We start from the raw sequence: 26,519 nt of genomic DNA, 5'->3' as shown, positions 1-26,519 counted from the left end.
GATTCAAAAACACTCCAAAATTCATGCTATACAGATCTGTATGGAAGATATAACAGATTCTGAGGAGCTATGCAGATGGTTCAACACACGCAATGCAGCTCCAACAGGAAACAAAGAAGAACCCTGTACATGAATGGGCTCTAGACTCACAAGCAAAAGCAATAATAATAATAATAATAATAATAATAATAAAGGAAAGAAAAAAAAAAAAGAAAGGAGAGAAAAATACGAAGAAGGCCTTCCGCAACCGCAAGAGAAAAATCCTATTTTCCCCACTCTTGAGATTTCTTCTGTACATTGTTTTTTTTTCCTCATACGGCAATCCAAAATCTTAAGCCTCTCCCACCTCCTTTCACATTTTTGACCTCAGCTGAGTAAATAACCCAAGAAAATTGAAAGCCCCTTCCGCGTTTGGTAAAGCAACCAACCACAACCCACCATATTGCAGAAGTAATCATTCGACTCCGGATATTTCAAGACATGAGAGACAGAGGATCATGCTTCAAGTTTGGCCCCAAAGTCGGCCTCACCTAGAAAAATTGGCCTGTGTCGATCTGAATCCTTTGTAGAAGCTGGAGGGTAACCCACTGCATCACAAGAAGCTTCTCCATTTGCATAGGCGGAGATACCTCCCTGATGATTCTCTTCACCACCACTGACAGTCCTTGATCTGCTCCTTGACCTGACATTAGTGCCCACAGGAAAGGGCTCCTACAATCGAAAAATTAAACACTTGAAAACTCCAAGTAACTACCGATAGAAAATAATAACTACTCAATGATATGGTAGACGCAGACCTACAGCATGATCATCAACTACCAAATTCAAACGTGAAGAGGATATATGATATAGAAAGAATTTGGTGCAATAGGCATAATGTGTGGAACAAACCTAAGATAGGTATGGAGTTCAGCATGCAGCAAAAGGGTCTCCTATCTGACATTCTAATTAAGACGCATGGTGACTAGACAATCATAAGGCCAGCTAATAATGAAAGTTTTTGACGGCAAATTATCACCATATATTTCAAAATAGATGATATTAAGTTCTTGGAACAATGGCCAACTGCATAGCGCATACTTCGTGAACTGCAGTTTATTTCCAAATACGTCAAATTCTAGCTCAGATCTTCACATTTAATAATGATTGGAACATGAGGATAGATGATGTGTTCACTGCTACGTTGCTGTTTTAACTACTAAATATCAGCTTATATTTCCTTCTACACTTTCCAATGAGAAAATTTAGCAAACTTCAAATCACTGTCGCTTCAACTTCACTTGAGAGTCAACAAAAAATAAAGGCATCTAACATTCTTGAATGAAAAATCTAATTAATTTATTAAGAAAGTTTGCATATGGTACATGTTCTTTTGGCTTTCTCAATCAGATCGGTCACAAGATCACACCTGCTTAACAAAGTGGAAGAATACAACATTATTATAGGATGTATCTCACAGTTCAAAAGGTTTCATGTCAGTCTTACAACTACAATCTCAATGTTTAGTTAAGGAGCTCCTATTAGATATGTTATGCTTAAAACTCCAAAAGATCCTTCAAAAAAATACCATGATAGGTTTTAATAACTCAAAGAGATAAAATGTCACTGAATATATTTTTCTAAAGTTCGCACAAGAATGTATTTGTTTTTGACATTTCTTGTTAAAGACTTCCCTTCTTATGGATAATTATTTATATATATTTTAGTACCTAATATATATGGAAATACCAAAAAGAAAGAATATTTCATACAATTCTTGAGACCTAAGCTTATTGTAATCATATAGATATCATTGTCACCACCTCTAAGCACAATCTTGGCTTGTCACTACTTAAACTAACTCCAGGATATATATAAGATATTGGATTTTTAAGCCATACAGAATAGAAATATGAATGTTGTAATATGTTAATCCTGGTATAGAAAAAGAATGTGACACGGTGACAGTGGAAGGGATCTTGTAATCAGCATATTTTATTAGTGATACTATTTTGTCAACAAAAACCAACAATTAAAGTTGCTGGATGAACTACCAGAAATCAGGAGCACAAGACAATAAAGCAATCAGAACAATAAAAATTGTAGTACATGTGCCTCATACCTGATCCCCAGCATTAGGACCATCTGTATGGAAGAGGATAGGACGGCAACGCTTATCTTCATTCATCAGACTTGAGTTCTGGAAATGAGCAATAAGAGCTGTTTTCCCTTGGATTCGAGCATATGCAAGTGATGCCACCTTTTCACTGTTAAACTTCTCCCATTTCTTACCATTAAATGACTGCAGAAAAGCCAACATTTTAGCATCTCGCAACTTCAAATGTGAAAAATTATTTGCTAGTACAACAACCTAGCTAAACAGAATGATGATAAACGAAGCTAAAATTAAAACAGAAAGAAAAAACTTATATCTATGATAAAAATTACAAACTAGTAGGTAGAAACTTAGATATGAAGCTACATTACAGGAAAATCTTTCAACATGTTGAGGTTGTATATATATATATATATATATATATATATATATATATATACATTGCTCATATATATTGGATGGAACTGGCAGACTTTCAGTGGCTTAAAGTCAGTGAGATGTATCAAACCTGATAGAAAGGAATAATATGTTGCGGGTTGATCATGTTTATAAATGCATAGCCAACGTTGCATTTGTTCTGAAAAGTGAAAGGGTGAACGCAACCAATTAGATGGTCAATAACAGACACAGGTATGCACATCAATAGCAAGTTATACAAAGGATACTGTAGGTACCTTAAAATCTATTGGCAAATAGATGAAGTCATAAGTTCCTCGATGGTTTTCATCAATAGCAGCCAAGAGCATCTTAGATGTGTACCTAAATAAACCAGGAAGAACTGTTCAAAGGGAAACAATAACAAGTGCATACGTTGCATCCACATAGACAAAAAGAAGGATGATGTAGATAAAGGTCAAGAATTCAGCATACTTGTTAGGGATGTTCTTTATCATAAGTGTCGTTCGAGAGTCTTCACCACGTATAATGCGTTCAATATCAAGTTCATACTGCTTTTTGTTATCACACTGATTCACATTTGTGTCATTTCTTCGGCTCCTTATCCGGTCAGTAGAACCATCAAATGGACCAGTAACAGGGAACATGGGATTTCTTCCATGGAACATGTGGCCCCTTTGCTGAGGGGAAGGAATCCTGATGTGTGCAGGAGAAAGACAAGGATCCAGACAGTTGCCACTGGAAGGTGAAAAGATGTTACGAGAAGCAAGTTCTAGTGATTTCAACTGTGGAATTGCAGAAAGCCCCATATTTCCAAGAGATCCAGGATGAAAAGCAGGTTGCTCCATGGAATCCCCAGCATAGGCATGTCTCCCATCCAAAAGTGATGGATTGATAGAAGGTGCCGAACCGACATGATGGTGTAAAGTGTTTAACAGATGAGATTGTGCTCTAGGAATTCCATGGATCTGAGATGGTTGATGAGCAGGAATATTGTTTATAAGCAATGAAGAATTTGACCATAACATGGAGCCAGGGGGTTTATGGGGGAATGCATTTGTATTAGTCCAAACATACTGATGTCCTTGAACAGGATAACTTCCATTTGAGGAAACACCAAAAGCTGTAAAGATAATTGAACGCATTACATAATTAGCAAGCAATAAAGGGAAAGTGGTCTTAAAATATCAATATAACAGGCAATAACTACCATCATAAAGCTCAAAAACTAATTAGATTCATGAAGTGTCATCTGAATCTCAGATTTTATAACTTGTTTTAGTATGAAAATGAACAAAGAAGGTGTCAAATATATAACTAGTGACCAAAAGCAATTTTAACTTAAGTGTTGAACATATATTAATGACAACAATACTATTTTGTCCAAATGAATGTTCTATTCAACTTAGTACCTTCATTAGCATTAAAAGAATGCCCATTGAAGCTACCAGAGCCTACTTTCTGCAGATGCCTTTTGTCAATTCCTCCAGAAGGTCTGGAGATGACCCCAATACCCATGGTTGAAGTAGTATTCGAGTTATAAGGGATGCAATTAGATATTGCATTGTGATAATCTGGAAGGGAGTGAGGATGCATATCAGACATGCCCTGGAATCCAGTATTGATTTGGCCCACTGAAGGGCTTATATCAGCATGGGTGGCTTGATTGGTGTGATTATCAACAGATGCAATTTTTACGGGGGAAGATAAATTCTGCGGCACACTAGATGAGAATCCATGAAATGTGGTCCCCATAAGTGGGGTAAATGGCGCTTGAATTGCTGAGGGTAAACCATGGAGTGCTCCATTTTCAAGATTATTAGGTGTGATTGGCCCAAGAGAGGATGAACCTAAAAAAAAAAGTGGCATGCATTAGGTCCAGCTACATAGGTCACAAGCATAACATGATATGAAAAATGACAGAAGGCACAACTAAAGATAGAAGCCTCAAATTATACCAAGGCACCCAGGGAGAGAGTTTTTAGGGCTTCCCTGCCAGCATCCATCTAATTCTTCCTGCTCCAGCTCTGGAGATAACTGTTGCATCAAGCTGTTGGTAAAGAAATGTGAGTCACTAGATAATAAGCCAAAGAGAAGCAAATTTGAACATCAAGGTTGTCTTTTTATAAGGTAATGATAGAAGATAGATATGATAGTCGATGTAAGATCACTCAAAAAATACGAGTTGACTTTTTGCAGTAGGGAGGCCAAGAATCAATAGGTCAAGTACCATTTTCAAAAAATTGATGTGTAGACAATCTGATAGAGAGATGCATTAAATGGAGAAGCTTTGTCCGGATAGAAAGTATCATTTAGAAGGCTCAATTCTTTTGGAAAATAAGTTATTAACTAAAAGTAATCATGAAAATTGAGAATATAAGATATTATGACTAATTATAAATTAAATGCTAATGAAAAAAAAAAGTAATGTAAAATTTATTGTTATACAGAGCATATGCTTAGATAATGATATATGTTGTGTTTTAAGAGAAAATAATTTGGCTTGAACTTCAATTATAAATATTCTCTGCAAAAGTATGTTCTAACATATCCAAAAAAAGTTGCATGATCAACTATATTCTGTTTTAATACCAGTCTGATATAAGTAGCTACAAAATTATCATAATTGCTTTCAGTGATTTGCATTACCTGTCATTGTAATATAAATGGTAATTTAAATGGAACTTTCAAACTTTACTTGTAGTCAAGGACAATTTATGAACATGCAGCCATCCGGTTGCCATTAATCTCTACCCAGGTGGTTATATATTGGCAAAGAGAGTCGTAAATTTCAAAGAGACATAAAAAGCAACTAAATAGGGTAACCCTGACAACAGAGGTAAAAAGTGAGATAGTTCAGAATTCTGTGAGTGGGCAATATGGGCATTGCAGTGACAAGATTCACATGAAATGAGGCTAAAGAATAAATCAACCCAGATGATGCTAAACATCACCAAAGTCTGGTCATAACACTGACAGTAGGCACTAGCTCAATATAATAAGACTTTGCGGACAAATTCCAAGAGCGTAATGATGCCCAGCATATATGACTTGCCACGAAATCTCAGGAGCTACCTTCTATACTACCTCACACCCTACCTCTTGCAAGCAAATATCTGAATCATGCCAGAAATAAACACTTGAAAGTTGAAACAACCTATAGGGTACTACACAGCCATTTCAATGGAAGTTTTATATTATCACTATGTCGTCTGAATATGTTACAACTATAATAATTAACACACACACAGCCGAAACTCAAAGCAAGGAAAAAAAATTTCGTTTCCTAGATATGCACAGAAAGAATATACGAAACATCAATAAGTAGTTGTTTGAGGGCACAAAGTTAACAAATAATATTATGTAGATTAACAGAGGACATGATCTTTAATAAGGTTAATTCTAAAAGTCAATTCCAAATAGCTAAGACTTCAGGATCTGTTGTAGCTGTCAAAATTCATCCCCAATAATTATGACTTCTGGCTTTGTAATTATTGTCTATATAAGCAAATAAACATAAAAGATAAGTCCAAGCCTAAAACCTCAATGCCAGCTGTTGAGCTTCAAGTCCACCAGAGTACCATTCTGAACATACATCAACATGATATCGTGACTATTTGAATCAGCCAGAGAAAACATATTCTTCAATCAAACCAAAATCGATAGAGTAGATAGAATACAGTGATATGGAAGGAAAATATGATTTGAAAGGGTCCACAAGATCATTATCATGAAAGCTCAGCTAAATCCTAGAAGGTAGTCTATAGAAAAGAAATATTGAAAAGATGGAGTTCAGATTTAAGAATTTGATAAACAATAACTGACACAATTCAAGAAACTGACATGACAAAGACCAGGCACCAAGTTTCTGATAATCCAAATTGACTAATCATGGTTCCAGTCATACAAATTAGAGCTGAGTTGCTGACAGAAAACTGTAAGAAGAAGATACAAGTACAATGCTGTATGTTCAATTTGTCTGCCACTTAAAGAATATACATAAGAATGATAGAACGCCAAAACACAAATACAAATACCATGGGAAATTTAGTAAAGACTTATAACAAACCAAAAATTGCATTTAGTTTTCCATGCATCTTCCAAGCATAATCAAATAATAATATACAGAGCCTCTGTCTAGAAATGTGGGGAGAAAAGTGTTTGCTTGGATAATACCTCTGTCTTGCACCTCCAGGGCGGCTAGGCTCAAGCTTAATTTTCTTGCCTGCAATGTCACTCCTGTTTAGAGCATGGAGAGCTGCTGCAGCGGCTCTAACATCATAAAATTCTATGAATTTGTGGTGATGCTTATGTGGAGTCTCAGATATCTATAAGGTCAAATTCAGGATTGACATCATTAGCAGCTTTATCATAACACCAAAAGAACTTCAGTTTATTGCCACAATCTATATCAATATAATGAATGCAGAAAATCTACATCACCTCTTTGATTTCGCCATAAATACCAAATATCTGACGGAGATCATCAATTGTAATAGAAGAATCAAGGTTAAACACAATAAGCATACCCTCATTTATATCTTCCTCCGAAGGATTGTCCTAATAACCGGAAAGCACGTCACTACAAGAAGATATGTAATCCATAGGCATTTATATATGCCATGGGAAACACCTAAAAAAAATGTTACACCCTGTCTTTGCAAGAGATATAGCTGGTATACAGTACAGGTGGAGCTTTCACATGAGTAATAAGCATATACATAGTTTGTACAAACCACGAGAGGAAGTACCAGATTTCATGGCAAACACACAAGAAATGTAAAGATAACATAAACCATCATGATAAGATGACAATATAAGGATGACAAGAACCACCATGATAACGTGATTAGGTGACAGCATAAAGATGAAAAGAACCATCATTATAGAAGCCGGACTATCTCCATATTCCCTAAATGAAGTTGGAAAAAAAAATCACTGAACAGAAATTCCTAGCTTCATCCCAAAGAAGAATGAGATCCAGTTAGGTCAGTATTGCTTTTGAATCACTTCAATAACCAGACCATTCACCTTACGGGCTGTCTCATCGTACCACCAGATTAGCTATGGCATAATGCTAAAAGCAATATGTGAATACTATCTGCTGGTTAAGAGGCAGCAAGAAAACTTGTTTTGAAGGGATAAAATGTAGGATCCAAGTGTCAATTCTAAACATACAAAAAATTAGTAGATATAGTTTTAAATTCAATCAATATTTGGAATACTGCTCGGTAAGGTTCAGGATGGATGGCATTTACCAGTACGATGACTTATCGGTACACAGACCAAGGTGAACCGGGTGGTATGTTCAGTACAGGGTCTTTACCATCTGGTATAACAAGGTGCAGACCCCTGCACCAGGCATTTTCTTCCTGTTTTTTTCCTCGGTAATTTTTTCATGCTGTTTCCAAAGCTAGGTGCATACTGGCATATGGAAGCTCGGTACACTGGTATGGACCAGTACAATACCTGTCAAAATCCTGGATTGTACAAACCTATAATGGGCATACCACACGGTTAACCCCGATCCATATACTAGTAAGCTATTGGCAGGTAAACATCGATCACTTAGTTGATCCAACATTTGAATTCTAATGCAGACAGCCAATAGAGATTGGCTCATTTAGCATCACTTGCTTTTTAAATCAACACAAAAGTGGTTCTATTTTTCAACCAGAATCCTATCTTAATTTGTGTTACATTGACCATGGACCAGGAAGTTCAGTTTTCATTATACGAGGCAATTGCAAAGGATGATATTTTTTATCCCTGATTTACTTTTGGAGATTTTCACTGGAAGAGGTGGTGGGTCATACAATTGTGTAGGGCAATCATGCAAATCATGTCAGATTTACCTCGATATATTTCCATGTGTTACCCCAGTTCACATTACTGTTACAAAGACCTAATTGAACAAAGGAAAGCAGTATAAATATAAAAAAAATCTAAAACAATGGATTTCAGGATCAAAGTACTTAGAGAACTTCTAATGAACTGTAATGTCATGACGCCATTTCAAAAGAAGACAGGAAGTCATTACCTTTGGAACAGAGAATTGGATATCCATATTCTGATGCCTCAATGGCTTGTTCTGAAGCGCTTGCATTGCATTTTGTGCTGCCCTTATGTCATAATAAGATACCATAACAAAACCGCGATGCTTGCAAGCAGTGTAAAGTGTGTGTATATCCCCATAATGCTTAAGAAATCAAGAAGATAGCAATCAGGAATTAAGAAATCTGTGGACACTACCAAAAGCACTTAATCAAAGAATTAACAAGAAAGATAGATCAATCTGAGTGAAAAATGTACCTCAAAGAGAGCCCTTAATTCACCATCTTCGACATTGCTATCGATATTTCTAACAAAAAGTGTTCTAGATGGATGTTCAGCATATGGGTGTTCACTGGAAAATGGGCCATTTGGTTCACCTTGTTGACCAGTAAAGAGCCCTCCCTCGACAAATTCAGATTTTCTATTGCGATTGGAATTATCATCAGATTCCAGTTCCATACCACCACCACTGTAAAATATGTCATCGTCAATGTCATTCCCATTGCTGGGTCGATGAATATATCCAATATTTTCAGCAGCACCAGGGAACAAATCATCATCATCAGGAAGGAGATTTCCAATAGTCCGAGCTTCAATTTCCTCCATTGATTCAAAAGGCTCATCTTCACCAAAGTTTGAGTTAACTGAATTAACAGACTGACCAAAGGGAACAATTCTTGATGACAATCTCACTGCCAGTGAAATTAACAAGAATAAACATAGACATTCCAAAAGCAAAATCTTACATGCCAAAAAATTCCATGAGAAAAAGCAGGAAAATGTGCATGTATTTGTAGGACTTTACTCCATAAAAATATTCAAACAGAGAACAAAATTCTTCTTGGAAGAACTCAGGCATCTAGGCTAGCAGCATTATCTAAAAAGGTACTAATGTATGAATTGTAGGAGAAAAACACACATTTTTTGTCGAGTATATCTGATAAAGAGCTTGAGAAGAGTCCATTCTCATATGGTCCACTAAGATCCATTATGTTCCCTTTGCCAGACAAAGGAGGAAGAGACAACATATCAGATTGGAATTCAGAAACATGATCAGCAAGTCTTGAAGTAGGAGGAATGCTGGTCACCCTTTGTGGCACCATCAGATGATGTTCAAGGTTAGACTCTGTCTTCTGGTCCTTGAGATTGCAAGACTTTGGAAGCTCTAAACATTCCATAGAGCTTGCTTTAATCTCACAATGCTTATCAGGTGGAGAAGATGACATGGACTTACTCCCTGACATCAGTTGTCTTCCCTCTGCAAAAGATGAATAGGGTGATGCATATATTACACAATTGCCCTAGATCATAAGCAGAAATTAAAAAAAAACAACATTGGTTTAATGTGAAAGAGCTTATCTAGTGAGGAAGAGATTTTTAAACCAATTTATAAGTATAAGGGTGATATCCAAAACTATTCTATATATTGGAATTAGAATTACAAGTTACACTATGAAAACTTAGAAAAGAGTTAGTGAAAATCGAATAAGGTATGAAACAAATATCTTCTGAAATTAATTTGGTTTTATGTTTAGAAGATCAACAATAGAAGTTATTATTTATTTTAACAACTAATGAAATAGTATAAAGAAAAAGAAATTGCATATAATTTTTATTAATTTAGAGAAGGTTTATTAGAGGGTTCCTAGTTCCTAGACATTAATTATCATGGGCTTTAGAAAAGGTTTATTTATTAATTAAATTGATATTATAATGAATATAAATGACACTGCATCACTAGTGTGTCTAATGAGTTTCCTATACAATATTAGTATAGAACTACATCAAGATTCCTCATTAAGCATTTACCTTTTGGTCTAATTAACTAATTATTTGCATAATAGATTTCCCTGGTGTATGATTGATGATATTATTGTAGTTTATGAGAGTAAATGAAACTAAATCTAAACTTGAGTTACGGCGACAATCCTTATAAAGTGAAAAAGTTTTAAATTAAGCAGGACCAAGTCCGAACATGTGAGATATAATCTTAGTAATACTTGGAATAGATTCGAGGATATAGTTATGTTAAATAACAAGAAAATTCAGTTTTAGGCATCTTGAATCGATAACTTAAAAGTAGGATGGACACAGATTAATTTAAAATTTCTGGAGAATGGACCAGTTCACGTGAGTCTACCAACATCGGGCTAATGACCAATTCTAACACTAGCACTTGTCAATACGAATTATTAAATGAGTTAAATAACTGGAGGACATACAATAGAAAATGTGTTACTTGATAAATTCAAGCACCATGATGCCCTTTGATCTAGGTGAGATTCTTGATGTGCAGAAGAGAACACATCAGAATCCAAATTTAAGGCAATTGTTACTGAGGACAGGCACCATGGCCTAGGGTTTGGATCCCCTCTTCATCTTGAAAAGGTTCTAGGTTTGAGAACTAGCGGGGGTGGTACCAAATCACCTGACCTAAGTAGCTCTTTAGGTGGGATTGATACTTCTTAGCAATTTTCAAAAGAAAAGAAAAGAACAAAAGGGAAGATGCAATTGTTACCTCAGTAGCAACATGCGGCTCCTCAGAAAAAGTTGAAGACGCCACAGAGTGCAAGCTGAATACAGAGAGCCGCCCCTGATCCATGTCTTCAGTTGGCATCCTGCAGCTCCAAAACCAAGGCGAAAACTAAATTCACATTAAGGCGCCCGGACAACCCTCTTCGTAAATTCTCCGGATGAACGGTTGATCCTTTGGAAACTAAAAAGGGCAAAAACAAACACAGAAAGTAAATGGCAACTCGAATGGGTCCTTCCTTCGTGTCGACCAAATCGTCGATGTTCTTGATATTTAAAAGAACAAAGAAAAAAAAATCCCACAGAGAAGATCCCAAACCAAGATTAATGTTTCAAGACAAAAGTTAAGCGAGATCGCTGCAGCGACCCGAATGCCAGCAGTTAGGGAGCAAAAGAAACTCAGAGCAAGCAAGAGATCGCAGCAAATCGAGAGAAACAGACAAAACCAAGTACCTGAATTCAAGCTCGCAATTGCAACCGCAGGCGCAAGACCCGACCTTTTGACGCCAATTCCCAGGCAGATCACAAACGAGCATACAAATTCCAGCAAAGAACTTACGAAGCAAGCAAGAAGACGAATTCAACGAGTCGGTTCCACATCAGATCGCCCCATCTTCCGTTCTCGCTAACCAAGAACCTCCGCAGAACGGCACAAAAGGAGCTGGGGCCTGGCCAAATTTAAAGCAGTGGTCCGCACAAGGCGAGGGAGCGGTTTGCCAGGGAGAATCCCCCAAGGGTCACCTCGGCATCCGTGCCGTACGCGAGCCTCCAATCCCGCCCATCACCCCTCCGTCCTCTTCTTTCCCGTCCAATGCAAGCAAGAACACCACGCCCCGGGTACCGCTAACGGAATCTTTCTTCTCTTCGGAAGAAATCGAGAGATCCCAAGCGCAAGCCTCAGAATGAGTGATTCTGTCGGGATCTTTGGTGGATTCCGGCGAGCTGTCGCCGGAATCTACGGCGATCCCCCTCTCCCTCCGACCGGGGAAGAGAGACGAGCACGAGAAAGAAGAATGAGAGAGAGAGGAGGAGGAGGAGGGTTGTTATTCGAAGCTTTAGAGAGCGAAAGAGAGAAGGGAGAGGGCGGGGCGCAGATTAAGGGGTAAACGGCGGAGGAGAAAGAAACGGAGACGGAGGCGGAGACGGCGCGCCGTTATGGTCCTAACGGCGTCGCCCTCGATCGCAGGGTGGGTCGGATCGACACGCCCACCGCCCGGAGATTTAGCGCCTTCCAACTCGCTCGGGAACTCAAATTACCTTATTGCCCTTAAATATTTAACTCAATTTTCCGTAATTAAGGTGATAGCGGAGGGCAAGATAATCATTTCGACGACCCAACCGCCCCTCGTGGCATTTCTTTGTTGAACATAAAGAAGCTGTTTCCTGTTTCGGGAGAAATCTGGTCCACCGTTAATTAAAATATACAAGCTCAGCAGATCCAGAAATCACCAGATCCTGCTCCATCTGTCTCGGACAGCGATAGGTTCTCCTAGCGTTGGGTCCCTCAGTGTTAGCCCTTCGCGATGCGCCACGATGAAGGTGAGCTCTGTTTTATGCTTGTGATGGTGCATAGGATCTCACCGGAATCATTTATCTCTCCCTCACTAACCGTCCGATCCGGGACGGAGGGACCGGATCAACCTATTTCTTACCATGACAATTGCATGTATACTGGTACTTGTAGACGTACATTCAAAAGTGATTGATGATGGAGTGTAAGTTGAAGTTGGTTTCTTCTCTCATCAACGAGTGCAAGCTTTGCATGGATCATTGGATGTCCTTGTGCTCATCCTTAGAAGCTAAGCTTGAAAGTTACTCCTTACCTCATGATAAGGACAACCATTCTACAATGTGTTGTCCGTTCTGTCCATTTCTAGTTTACATCTCATCCGAATGGACTTTATTGTATCAGGATGATGAAAAGGTGACAAAACAAGGACATGAGTGACCACTTTTTACGGCCAAGTAGAGTCAAAGGAAATGAGTGACCACTTTATTTTTTTTATCCTCATTTAAGATCCTAAAATCAATATTTTTTTTTCTTTACAAATGATAAACAAAATAAGATTTTGACTATGATATACTCAATATATTGGATTAATCGAAACTCCACACGTGCAGACTAAAAATTATTCTTCAAACTCCTTATTCCAATAATATGTCTCTCATCATCATAAAACCCTTTTAGATATAGTTCAAGAAACTTATACTAGTTTTACAGTTGATACTCCGTATCTTATGAGGTTTTAACCTTCTGAAGGATAAATCAGGTCAACTTGACTCTATGATTCCAGGAGGTAGATAGACAACTAATTGTGACACTAATAAATCTTAAGATAACTTATTATTGGTAATCGAAAATCTCTATTCACTAGCTGTATGACACCTAACATCCTTAGATTAATGTAGCGTTGGAGGTTGTCATCGCGGTCAAATCGGTTCCCCCCTTGTACAAACCAGATAAGGTTGGGAGTGTCCACACAAAGAACAATCGTCCAGCTAGTTTCCCTAGATGGTATGTTAGCTGATATGGCATAGGGCCATGTGGCAAACTACCATTGGAAGATTGACGGGATCCATCGGATATCAAACTGACCGATTGCTATTTCGACTACTAACACCAGAACATGATAAGGTCGGTCCATCCAACGGCAGTCGACTTGGTGTCCTTTCGCAGTCAAGTTTAACAGGCACCTAAATCACATATTTTAAATGCACGTACCAAAAATGCAAATTTGATGAGAGGTCATTTTCCATTAATCAACATCTTTTGAAGTATCTACACGCTACACATTCGTGTCTCTTCGTTTATAATATTAAATGTTTCATTTCAGAAGGTGATGATTCTAGTTGGGTTTTTTCTTATATATATATATATATATATATATAGAGAGAGAGAGAGAGAGAGAGAGAGTTATGAGCTTTAGTTTCTTTTAGTTTACTAGGAGAAACAAGTTTTTTTTTTTTGGGTGAATTCAAATATAAGACATAATTGAAATATAAAGTTCAAACTAGGAAGAAATTATTACCTGACACTGAGCTATGATGTTTGGGGAAGATCGAGTTGATGTTCATCAACATACACCTACAAGAGAGAATCAACAAACTGAGCTCTGTATCTTTGACATTTCCATGCACAAAGAGGGCCAGTCCATCTGATTTCTCCACATACCTCAATCAATCATATCAGGAATAATTCCACTTCGCTATACTGACATTGTTTTTATTAGTGTACGTTTGCTGTGGATTCTGAAACTTATGCTGCTGGTCCCTAGCTGCACAACCAGCAGTTAGAAGCAAGTTGCTGGTTATTTTTTGTAATATAAGTGTGAGATAGCAAGTAGTCCTGTCTCCTGTTGATAAATCAGTCAGTCCATATATGCAAGAGAGAATTAAATAAAGAAGAAAAAAAAAGATAAATAATGCAGTCTATTCGATCTGTTACATTTTCTAAATAATATGAAGATTGAGAATGCCAAAACCACAAACTGTAATTTGGAATATTTTAGTTAATAGCCTAGGTTGGATAAATAGCTTCAGTCATGGAATACTTTTTATGTTCTTTTGTGGGTAAGCATTAATGAGAGTGCAAGTGGATGGCATGGAATTGTCAAGCATCACTTGATGACCGCATGAGGTTTCCTTACCTTCTCCCGTGCATTATGATGCTCCAAGACAGGACCATGTGTCGCCATTTTATTCAATGACAGAGGAAGAGCAATCCTGCAGGGTAAAAACACTTGTTAGAAATTTAACAGGAAGAGTGAGAGAGTAATTCGGATCCAACCAAATGAATCAAATCAAAGGCATTCACAGTGATCTTTCTGTGTGTGCATGAGTGTGTGTGAGAGAGAGAGACCACCAACAGTGCAAAATAATTAATTGATGTGAAATCTGTACTCAGAGAACAAAAGTCTGCAAAAGTTGCTGTCAAAATTAAATGCCTTGTCAGAAAGAGCTATCGTTCTGAATGATATGTTGATACACGCTTTTACTGGACAATCATATGAAACTGAATGGTGAATGATAAACCTGTTGGTGTCAACACAGACCTTTTCTTGGCTCCCATCTGCTGCCCACTTACGTAAAGGTTCAGAATGTTGATTATGTTGATGAAGCATGCAAATGCTAAAATTATTCGAGCAAATAGGCTTTAGCTCAAACTGTAATTCAAATCAAACGGAAAGCAAGAAGAGTTCCATGTTGTCATGTCCCTGCATTGAGAATCCAACGTGCCAATGGATTCTTAAGCCCATTATCCAATGATAGCAACCCAAGAAGTGAAGGACACGACAATGACAGCAGCATTTGGATAGATAGGATTGAGGGCCATGTTTTTATTTGAATAAATGATAACCAAACACTTCAAATATAAACCACATATATTACCTCCCTCTGCATAGTTTTCTCTTCTGTTGGTCACATCACCAAATGTCCAATCTCTCAATTCCCCTGATGTATCACAGTTTCTGCTTCAAGCAGTTGTTGGAAGCCCAAAATTAGATGTTTCTGCATCAGTCAAGCAAAGAGTTGATTTGTTCAGTGGTTGAGAATCTAGAAATGAATAATTATTGTTCAAATGACCAATAACAAAATAAAAGATGAATTGAAATGCATGAATACCGTAAATGTCAGTCTTAATTAGATCATTGACAATCAACGTAAAATTATGTCAAATATCATGAATATAAATTTTAATTGATTTCTCAATAACGATAAAAGATCCATGTAGACATCTTGGTAAACAGCACATAATGAATAAAACCTCACTTCCCAAATCAAAAACAGAAACAATTAGTCCACTACGGCATGAAAATTTCTCAACCTTCTAGGTTGAGAATTAAGCCATCCAAGCAACAACAACCATAACTTGGCAGAAACATAAACCACATGTATTACCTCTCTCAGCATAGTTTCCTCTTCTGCTGGTCACGTTACCAAGTGTCCAATCTCTCAATTCCCCTAATGTAATCACAGTTCTCTGCTTCAACCAGTTGCTGGAAGCCCAACATCAGATGCTTCTGCATCAGTCAAGCAAAGAGTTTATTTGTTCAGTGGTTGTGCATCTAGAAATGAATAATTATTGTTCAAATGACCAATAACAAAATAAAAGATGAATTGAAATGCATGAATACCGTAAATGACAGTCTCAATTAGATCATTGACCATCAACGTAAAATTATGTCAAATATCATGAATATAAATCGTAATTGATTTCTCAATAACGATAAAAGATCCATGTAGACATCAGTCTTAACACACTTCACATAATGAACAATCGATTTTAGCACAAGGAACAATCAATTCATCTTGGTAGACAGCACATAATGAATAAAACCTCACTTCCCAAATCAAAAACAGAAACAATTAGTCCACTACGACATGAAAATTTCTAGGTTGAGAATTAAGCCTTCCAAGCAACAACAACCATAACTTGGCAGAAACATAAACCACATGTATTACCTCTCTCAGCATAGTTTTCTCTTCTTCTGGTCACGTTACCAAGTGTCCAATCTCTCAATTCCCCTAATGTAATCACAGTTCTCTGCTTCAACCAGTTGCTGGAAGCCCAACATCAGATGCTTCTGCATCAGTCAAGCAAAGAGTTTATTTGTTCAGTGGTTGTGCATCTAGAAATGAATAATTATTGTTCAAATGACCAATAACAAAATAAAAGATGAATTGAAATGCATGAATACCGTAAATGACAGTCTCAATTAGATCATTGACCATCAAAGTAAAATTATGTCAAATATCATGAATATAAATCTTAATTGATTTCTCAATAACGATAAAAGATCCATGTAGACATCAGTCTTAACACACTTCATATAATGAACAATCGATTTTAGCACAAGGAACAATCAATTCATCTTGGTAGACAGCACATAATGAATAAAACCTCACTTCCCAAATCAAAAACAGAAACAATTAGTCCACTACGACATGAAAATTTCTAGGTTGAGAATTAAGCCATCCAAGCAACAACAACCATAACTTGGCAGAAACATAAACCACATGTATTACCTCTCTCAGCATAGTTTTCTCTTCTTCTGGTCACGTTACCAAGTGTCCAATCTCTCAATTCCCCTAATGTAATCACAGTTCTCTGCTTCAACCAGTTGCTGGAAGCCCAACATCAGATGCTTCTGCATCAGTCAAGCAAAGAGTTTATTTGTTCAGTGGTTGTGCATCTAGAAATGAATAATTATTGTTCAAATGACCAATAACAAAATAAAAGATGAATTGAAATGCATGAATACCGTAAATGTCAGTCTCAATTAGATCATTGACAATCAACGTAAAATTATATCAAATATCATAAATATAAATCTTAATTGATTTCTCAATACCGATAAAAGATCCATGTAGACATCAGTCTTAACACACTTCACATAATGAACAATCGATTTTAGCACAAGAAGCAATTGATTCACCTTGGTAGACAGCACATAATGAATAAAACCTCACTTCCCAGATCAAAAACAGAAACAATTAGTCCACTACGACATGAAAATTTCTAGGTTGAGAATTAAGCCTTCCAAGCAACAACAACCATAACTTGGCAGATACATAAACCGCATATATTACCTCTCTCAGCATAGTTTTCTCTTCTGCTGTTCACATCACCAAATGTCCAATCTCTCAATTCCCCTAATGTAATCACAGTTTCAGCTTCAAGCAGTTGTTGGAAGCCCAACATCAGATGCTTCTGCATCAGTCAAGCAAAGAGTTGATTTGTTCAGTTGTTGAGCATCTAGAAATGGATAACTATTGTCCAAATGGCCAATAACAAAATAAAAGATGAATTGAAATGCATGAATACTGTCAATGACGGTCTCATATCCGGATGAAAAAGGTGAATAGTTGTATTAGGTCACTGACAACCAGTCGTAAATTTATGTCAGATCTCATGAACATAAATTTTAATCGATTTCTCAATAACGATAAAAGATCTATGTGGTCATCAGTTTGAACAACCTATTTTAGCGCAAGGAACAATCAATTCATCTTGGTAGACAGCACATAATGAATAAAACCTCACTTCCCAAATCAAAACAGAAACAATTAGTCCACTACGACATGAAAATTTCTAGGTTGAGAATTAAGCCTTCCAAGCAACAACAACCACAACTTGGCAATACATCACACACCTCGTTCCATGAGAAATTGAAAGCAAGCTATTGGAATCCAATAAAGCAAACGAGCCTATATGGGGAAAACAAAGGATAAGAACCCTAATTACAAACAGAACATTGGCTCTTGCGATATACCAGCTAAAGATCTACAGCAACATCAGAGATATGTTGTCCTCGAAAATGGAAGGATCTAACATTTAGATTAAAGCAACCGTAGAAGAAGTATAGGAACGACAGGTAATGGAGGCGAAACCTGTGTGCTGAAAAAGCTAGGTCGGTGATGATTGCAAATTAGGGTTCCAGAGATGAATTAGATAGAGCTGAGGATCGAGGAGGGGTTGGCGATATAGAAAGGGCAAAGAGGAGAGGCAAGGGCGGCGGAGGAGACGAACCCACAGCGGTGGCGATGGAGCTCATGGATAGGCGGAAGCGATCTTTGAATAGCTCCGGTTTCTCCTCTGTTCCGTCTCTTCCTCCATGTCGAGGCCGCCTTCTATAAGTGGGCGGGACCGAAACTGAGCTCCTTCTTCTTCGTCTTTGGCGCCGGAAATTCTAAAGACTTGAATCCGACGGCCCAGATCGTCTTGATGCCTCAGCTTTTAACGGTGAATAAATTGGCACTAAAAAATGAAAACAAAAATGTTAAATTGATGCATTAATATATATATATATATATATTACCCAAATCAAGTACGTAAACGAATAATAAATACCATAATTTAATTTCATATTTCCAATATAATTTCTTCGCCGTTTATTCTCTCCTTTTTTATAATTACAATTTGCTTTTTTTAATTATACATAAATATTTTAGTATACAAAACATATTCAGAAAATATCAGAATCAGAATTGAACTGCTCAAGATCGATTTCGATTATGTTTGGAATCGGCAAACCGTCACATGAATTAGGTTTTGGTTCCACCGATTTTATTTTGATTCGAATCGAACTATGACTGGGACTACTCGAATGAAAAATGCACAACAAACTCCCCTTTCAGCGGTCTCTCAAAGGCCATGGATCCAAAATGCCGCCTTTTTGTGGCCAGCCGCCGCCAAGTTATGCCGTAGAGTGGGTTGCACGGCCACCGGAGGGAGCATCTCCAAATGCCTCGACACCTTTAGAGAGCCTGGGCCTGAGCCGGAGCAGTTCTCGGCCAGTAGTCCACCGGTTCCAGTTCCGACAAAGCAAACAACTCTGCCGCCAAGGTCGCGCCACTAGCACCTCCCCTGCTCATCGGACAGGGGAATCCAACACGGCCGCGTCGTCCCCTACTTCAAACTCCACGTCGAAAAGGTTCGCTTCGTTGAATAGAGACGAAAGAGCCGGTTTCGGGAGAGAAAAAGGGCTGGTTGTGGTCGGTCCTCGACGGCATGCAGCGGCAGGGCCACGTGGAGCGAACGATTCGGTAGAAAGGCGGCGTCTTTGAGGTCCTCAAGCAAGGAGTGTAAGCCAAAGAGGCCGAACTCGTCCTCCTTCCTCTCCTCCATCTCCCCGCCATTGGAGCCCGAGGCGTTTCCTCCCGTCCAGAAGACATCCTCGAAACCATCGCTACCCTGATCACTTCGGGCAGAAGAGAATAAGAAGGTGACGCGTGTACTGCGGCAGAAAGTTCGGTTTGGGGGCTCTTTTCTCCATTGATTCTGTGGCTGGTTATGTGTTGCTTTCTGGTTATTGACTACTCGTGTAATCGTTGATAGATTTCCTATAAACATCGTTAGATTTAAGGGGTAGTTCGGTTGTCAGTGAGTGAAGTTTCTGCCTGGAAGCAAGTCCGCAAACACGACTCAAATTACTCCTTCCATTAACTTTGATCCGGCAAACACATCAGCTCGAGCACACAGGTACACCTTGGAATCGATGCTAATCTCGCATGTACTTACACTGCACACCGAAGAACCAACTCATGGCGCGTAGGTGAACGTCTCCGGCAGCGGTCGGCCTTGCAGGAACGCCCTGAACAGCACAAGCGACCTCTCCGGCTGCGAGAACGGAGCTTCGTGAGATGCCCCTCTCACGGTGGCAAACGAAAGGACATCACCGTAGACTTGCGTCCATCCACCGACCTGCACAGAGAACGCGAGAGAACTCAGATGCAGAAAGGCAGTGCGGTGCGTGCGACCTGAGACGAATCACCATCCTGTTTACCTGTTCTCCCTCGAACCAGACTCTGTAAGGGACTGTTGTCTTCAGGCCCAGTTCGTTGGCCAACCTTTGCACCAGCGTTCGACTTCCCGTCAGAGGAATCACAGAATCCTGATCGCCGCTGCAATCGAAGAGCATGAGAATTTGTCGGGTACAGTCGACATCATTGATGGGGCTCCAGGGATTCTTGATTACCTGTAGACCAACACCGGGATCCCGGACTTCACAAGCGAGCCGACGACCGAGATCGTTGGAACCTCCAGGTCGAGTAGCTCGTACTCCAGAACACTGGACGAACACCAGAAGCAGCATGTCAGACGAGAGCTCAGGTTTCTGCAACGATGGGTACGAGGTTCAACATCGATACCTGCTGCAGACGGTCCATTTGGTAACTCCGTCGAGGTGGGCATGAAGGGCAGACTGCACGTCTCTCCGGTTGAGATACCTCACCGTCTCGTCTTCCACGCACACGTCCACACGCTCGGTAACTTGCTGCAAGCGCGGCATGCCTCAGATGCAAGGTCAAAGAGAACACGCAGATCACCAAAACGACGGCTCCCGAGCTTACTTGAGGACTCAAAACCATGGATTGAGATAGAACGGAGGAGATGCAGACGTCGAGGGTGACATCGTACTTGTCCACGAATCTACTCGTTTCTCTGGTCACTTGGCTCATCACTCGTTGGCACACCGAGCTGAGGGAACCTCTGTAGTACTCGCTGACATAGCGTGAGTAGTTGCAAGCAGAAGTGAAGATTCGGTACGTGGAGTCCGAGATCAAGCCATGCGACCAGAAGAACTCTGCTCTCGAGTTGAAGTCGGTGGAGAACTCGAGAACCGGATTGCCCAGCTGTGGCAGGTAGCAGAGGAAAGAACAGAGATCAACCAGCGGAGACACAACTCTGTTAATTCATCGACAATGGTGCATTACTCACAGCGATGCCTTTAAGGTTGAAGACCCTCTGCTTGTCATCAGATTCGACCATGAGCTGGGCGAGTTGTGGAACATAATGACCTGAAAACCACAGCCTGAGTTGCTGATTTCAAGAGAAGACGAACTATGTCTAGGGAGACAGGGGTGTCTCTTCACCTGCGTAGCTTTCCCCAGCGATGTACAAGTCCCTGCCCTCGTACTGTGGGAACTTGGTGAACCAGCGCTGCAGGAAGACTAGATTATCCGTGGCTGAACGAACGAAAACAAGGAAAGAGTCATCTTCTACGCCGGCATCGGCAACACGAACTGCTTAATCGTTCACCTGTCATCCGATCGTTCACACCCTCATAGTAGGAGGAGTCACTGGAGTAGGAGAAACCGACGCCTGCTGGAGTCTCCAGGTACAACATGTTGGCTTCTGCAAGTTGGAGAGGATGAGGTGTCACTGGTTTCCCTGTTTAAGGAAGGTGTCTCTGAGGAACAGAATCCATGTATGATGTTGCAGAGTGGTACCTTTGTTCCAGCTATACTCATTCCTCACCAGCACTGCGCCTTTTGGTCTGAAAGGCCCGTTCTCAGAGAATGCTCCAACCCCAACAGAGGAGCAACCGGGCCCTTCGGAGACGAAGAAGAAATGAACACAGAAGCGGATGAGGTAATCGAATCGAAAAGATTGAAGATGCTGTGTCACCTCCATTCAACCAGAGAACCAGAGGCTTTGTGGAAGGATCCACCTCGGCTTCAGCGAAGTAGTAGAAAAGAGCCCTCCGGTCGAGCTGATCCACCGTGATGTAGCCTGAGAACTGCTGGAAGCTGACCGGAGGTTGGCCAGGCAGCTTCATGATCACGTCCGGGCGGAACGGCTTGGGCTCCAGCTCCCTGGAGGAGCACAGTCGAAGCAGGGTGGCAGCCATCACCATCACCATCGCCCTCCATGCTACACACTGCATGTTGCAGGAGCCACCCAACACAAACCGAAAGAGAGGGGGAGAGGATGCTGTCGAGCGACCGATGAGGCAGTATATATAGCGAGAAAAATCAGAATATGATCATTAGCAGTGAGACTTGAAGCAGAGAAAGGCTAGAAAATGTAGAAAGGTTGTCATCCACCACCAGTTTCATCTCTTCTCTTTTATGATATCCACACCCAGTTGTGGAGGATTTAGTATTGAAGCAACTGAGCAGCAGAGGACAGAGAGACATCGATAGGAGTGCCCTTTTGCTCCTATAGGTCTTGTCTGCCACCCCAAAAGAAATCGAACGAGTGACTGATGGATGCTGGGTGATGTAACACTGGCATTATAGCCATTGCACATAACAAGAACTCCTGTCCATATAAAACTTCCAAAGAGCACTGAAGCTCAAGCCGTGACTCTTATTTTGATGCCTCTCCGAAAGAAGAGAGCTTGTCATTATTATCGGAGAAGCTTGGAGTGTCTTCCAAGGAGAGGAGATGCCGCAGCTACGACTGTGTCATCTGGCTATGTTGTATTTAGATGAAGCTCGTTTGGTGAGGAGTCGCAGGAGACATCAAAGATTCATTCTTTTGATGGATTCTTTAGTCGTTTGTTGTTGGCTCTACTCCAAGTATGTGATGTGGGGAGATGATATCGAGCGTGAGGTTGCATGATTGATGGGAAGGTCTAAAGGGATTCGGACACTTGGATACAACCCAAAACTGCTTTGCGCCTTTGAATGATCGGATTGCTCGTCGGGTCTTATTGTACTAAAAAGTGAGAGAGTAGTGTGTGACTCGTAGATATATGCCATTGCTTTTCTGGGAGATATGGTGGCAGCTCTCTCTCTCTCTCTCTCTCTCTCTTTCGAGGGAAAATGAAGAGAGGAAAGAATTGTAGGGCATGGTTGATGCTGCCATATCATCATCGCCCTGTCCTTTGAGAATCTTGATGGATGAGGGAGAGGCGATGAGGTTTTGTCTTGGCGCTGTCAGATGGGATACAAGGCTGTGGGCTCTGACGACCAAAGAGTCAAAACCATGGCAGTGGCCTGCAAAGCTGGCGGAAGAGGACGAGGCTGCGCCATCGCAGAGGAGGGAGGGAGCCCGGCGGGAGGATGGATCGATCGCGAGCACACGGCAAGAGCTGTTTGCAGCCCTGGCGTCGAAGAAGATGGAGAAGAAGATGAAGAAGACAGCGGGCATGGGAATCTTCCCCAGACCGTGCTTGTAGGGTTCCGGTCTTCCCCTGACCGTGCGGGCGTGGAGGAGTAGGTGGTGCTGCATTTCCCATGCTCTCTCTCTCTCTCTCTCTCTCTCTCTCTCTCTGCTCCCTTGTCGCTCCCTTCCTCTGATGGCGCGACGGGAGTAGGTTGTGCTGCGACATGGGTTGGACGCAGTAGGTTTTGGCCTGTTCTCGAGGATGACAGTGAAACCATGCATCCATCTATCTACGTCAGAATACGTATACGATGCAGAGCACATGTAACTGCTATGCACACAGAGTATGGAATATTCAGTCAATGGTCTGAAAAATGAGATAATTAGATCAGTATTGGCGCTAAATCTTGCATGGTTGATTGCAGAAACAAAAAACAAAAAAACAAAAACAAATTGTTGAAATTTTGATTGGCTATTAATTATCAGCCCGTAAAATGCCTTTTTTTTATAATACTTTAACTATTATAATTTTTAATTTTTTTAATTTAAAACGATTATCGATTCGAATCATCGAGATATAATAGTGTCTTGGCTCTTTGTTACACTAAATCATTAAAATAGAATATGGAGACGATAAAAATTTTATTAATTTTATATCATTTATACATAAAAAGATATAAATTGGGAGTACTTTCGATAAAATTATCTATCAGACACTTGATGTATAATGCCTAGAGAGTCCAACATATGTACTACTATAATTTATAGTGGTATGATAAACCTGGATGGTTTGGGTAGAATCTTGATATCGAAAAATATTGATGTATCAATAAATCTAAATATATTAATAACATATAAACTATATATTTTTTTTGGATAACAACAGGAAAAAGGTTCCTTGTTCCTTTCAATTTGTATTGATGTGTTTTGGTCTGCCAACTTTAGCTTGGGGTCATGAGTCCTTGATGAAACACAATGTCCTTCTCAACTGGAATCCAAACAATGAGACACAATAAGTGGCATATATGAATAATTCCATCAAACTATATGATGGTATTATTCTCAATCTACTTAGTATCTTATGAAAGATTCATAGGCACGGCATATGATATTAATCAACCCCAAGAAAGTGCTCCAGAGTTTTAAATGCCAAAAGTAAAAGTTGGGGGACGGAATGGAATGCTCCTCAGCTCTTCTTCCTTGGAGCCTTGTGAGCAAAAGCAAAGGAGAAGAAGGCTTTTTGTCCTCCTTTTCCCTCTTTCTCTCTACCCTTCTGCTGCCTTTAACTTCACACTCCGCACAAACTATTGTGATGGGTTGGGCAAGCAAAAGGACTGCAGCTTTTCTCCATTATCTAACAAAAGCTAAGCTTGTGTTCTGACCAATTGCTTCCCTGTCTCCATGTGACCTCTAATGGAAGCTTTTCATTAAACTAAGCTTATATTTAGTATAAGATTAAGATGATATTATTATTATTTTTAATATTGATATTTTAAGTTAGTGATTTAGACCCAATAAAAACTATAATATTGATATTTTAATATTCAATAAAAACTATAACATTGAACACATAGCAAAAGGCTTCGAAATTGAAGAGTGAGGAGACTATGAATAATAATAATAATAATAATAATAATAATAATAATAATAATAATAATAATAAATAGAAAAAAAATTATTTACATTAAATGACTCATAAGATGCTGATATATGAATTCAAACGGGATGTCTAAAATAGAATGATCAGATTCAAGCGTGAACAACAGTCGGACAGCGTGCAGCGTTGTTGTAATATATTGGCTTTTTGGTCCCCCATCTTTTCGCTTTATTACTTTTTGGTCCCTGCGATCATAATGTCAGCGGCAGTCATCATTTCCATCGCACGGCGGTGTGGGAGACAGAATGGAAAAGCAGCGCAAGGCGTGCGGTGATGGGCGCGGCCGACGTGGCGACAAGGCGTGAGGTCAATACCAGGCGATGAGCACCACGAGACGGGCGAAGAGACAGAAAGCAAGCGAAGGCCCAACAACTCGGTCGATCCACAGACACGGCTGGGTTTGGGGCGAGGAACAGTGAGGCTCGATTCGGTCAACATGAACAATACAATCGAAGGTAGGATGATTATGCTAAACCTCTACCACAGAGTGCACTCATGAAAAGAGTCTTGAGCCTGGAGAGAGACGATCTGGGCTTGTTGATGATAACACCAGGAGACCTCGAGGAGTTGTTTTTGCTCGTTACGGTATGGAGTTGCCGGCGGAGACCGCTGTTCTCTTTCCGAAGCTTCTCTACCTGACTCCACAGATCTTTAATGGCTCCTCTCTTCTCCTCGTTCCTCCTTGTCAGTTCATTCAGTTGCCTGCAGTTTTCCTCCATGAGCGCCAAGGTCTGTTCCGAGCAGGAGATTCTTCTGCGCTCCAAGTCCATGACTTCATCGGCCATGGAACCGTTTCTCCCCTTACCACACTTTGACCACATCTCGAGTTCAAGATCTTCCATGCTGGATTCGGGGTTCGAATCGGACTGCTCATACCTGGCAGCTTCGCCAACGATGGAAGACGGCGACGAGCGAGAAGAAGACTGCATGAAATGTTCTGCCAACGAACAATGTAGCCTGTGCAAGCCTTCCACCCTCTTCACCAGCTCTGGTCTCTTACGGCCGCAGACTTCGTCTTCCTCGGCCGAGGAGGAATCACCATCCTCTCGTTTTATGTCTGCCAGCAAAGCTAATATGTTTTCTTCGTACTCTGCATGCACACAGTATCATCCATCTCAATCCTACCAAGAACACGGAGATGGATCACATAAATTTAGGCTTTGTGAGAAGCAGAAAACCTGATAGTGCTGACTGAAGCCATGGAGACGGGATGGAGTTCCACCACCGAGTATACGAAGCCTTCCCTAACCCAGCATCCATTTCCTCACGTCCAACGTAAACTTTCTCAGCCAAAAAAAGATCAATGGAGTTACACATAAAAAGCTAAGGAGGAACGGTAATGTTGGGAAAAAAAAGGAAAAAAGAAATGAGATCTTTTTGGCAATTTAAGGAGTTTCAATTCGCAGAATCAAAATCTTATTGTGTGTTATGGGAGCTGTGGTTTTACTACC

General features: G+C 40.0%; 2 protein-coding genes across 7 annotated transcripts; both read right to left on the bottom strand.

Annotated features, from left to right (window-relative positions):
- Positions 1 to 2: 2 nt before the first annotated feature.
- LOC108953145 (protein MEI2-like 4) lies at positions 3 to 18,828 on the bottom strand. 6 transcript variants are annotated; one of them, XM_065112270.1, is made up of 23 exons: positions 18,609 to 18,828; positions 17,669 to 17,789; positions 17,105 to 17,226; positions 16,541 to 16,662; positions 15,977 to 16,098; positions 15,467 to 15,586; positions 15,130 to 15,291; positions 14,725 to 14,800; positions 14,250 to 14,430; positions 14,107 to 14,162; positions 11,064 to 11,261; positions 9,465 to 9,803; positions 8,804 to 9,237; positions 8,532 to 8,690; positions 6,935 to 7,051; positions 6,668 to 6,819; positions 4,450 to 4,541; positions 3,904 to 4,341; positions 2,966 to 3,614; positions 2,770 to 2,854; positions 2,604 to 2,672; positions 2,102 to 2,281; positions 3 to 711 (listed from the first exon to the last, which is right to left on the bottom strand). In XM_065112270.1, exons 12-23 carry the CDS (start codon positions 9,787 to 9,789, stop codon positions 496 to 498), a joined length of 2,916 nt encoding a protein of 971 aa, XP_064968342.1. In that variant the 5' UTR covers positions 9,790 to 9,803; positions 11,064 to 11,261; positions 14,107 to 14,162; positions 14,250 to 14,430; positions 14,725 to 14,800; positions 15,130 to 15,291; positions 15,467 to 15,586; positions 15,977 to 16,098; positions 16,541 to 16,662; positions 17,105 to 17,226; positions 17,669 to 17,789; positions 18,609 to 18,828; the 3' UTR covers positions 3 to 495. The 6 variants fall into 6 exon arrangements, with proteins under 6 accessions (XP_064968342.1, XP_064968341.1, XP_064968343.1 ...); XM_065112269.1 differs by lacking the exon at positions 15,130 to 15,291; XM_065112271.1 differs by lacking the exon at positions 15,130 to 15,291 and having other exon boundaries at positions 14,250 to 14,352.
- A 1,171-nt stretch (positions 18,829 to 19,999) lies between these two features.
- LOC135614669 (serine carboxypeptidase-like 45) lies at positions 20,000 to 22,496 on the bottom strand. The gene is made up of 10 exons (XM_065112276.1): positions 21,987 to 22,496; positions 21,809 to 21,910; positions 21,618 to 21,713; positions 21,452 to 21,544; positions 21,297 to 21,376; positions 20,930 to 21,211; positions 20,729 to 20,853; positions 20,557 to 20,649; positions 20,365 to 20,482; positions 20,000 to 20,282 (listed from the first exon to the last, which is right to left on the bottom strand). Exons 1-10 carry the CDS (start codon positions 22,243 to 22,245, stop codon positions 20,121 to 20,123), a joined length of 1,410 nt encoding a protein of 469 aa, XP_064968348.1. The 5' UTR covers positions 22,246 to 22,496; the 3' UTR covers positions 20,000 to 20,120.
- Positions 22,497 to 26,519: the final 4,023 nt, after the last annotated feature.

Source organism: Musa acuminata, chromosome BXJ2-6, assembly GCF_036884655.1.
Source record: "Musa acuminata AAA Group cultivar baxijiao chromosome BXJ2-6, Cavendish_Baxijiao_AAA, whole genome shotgun sequence".
In the NCBI taxonomy this organism is placed as follows: Eukaryota; Viridiplantae; Streptophyta; class Magnoliopsida; order Zingiberales; family Musaceae; genus Musa; species Musa acuminata.
Note: the sequence above shows the minus strand (reverse complement) of the source record. Positions and strands in the feature narration are given on the sequence as shown.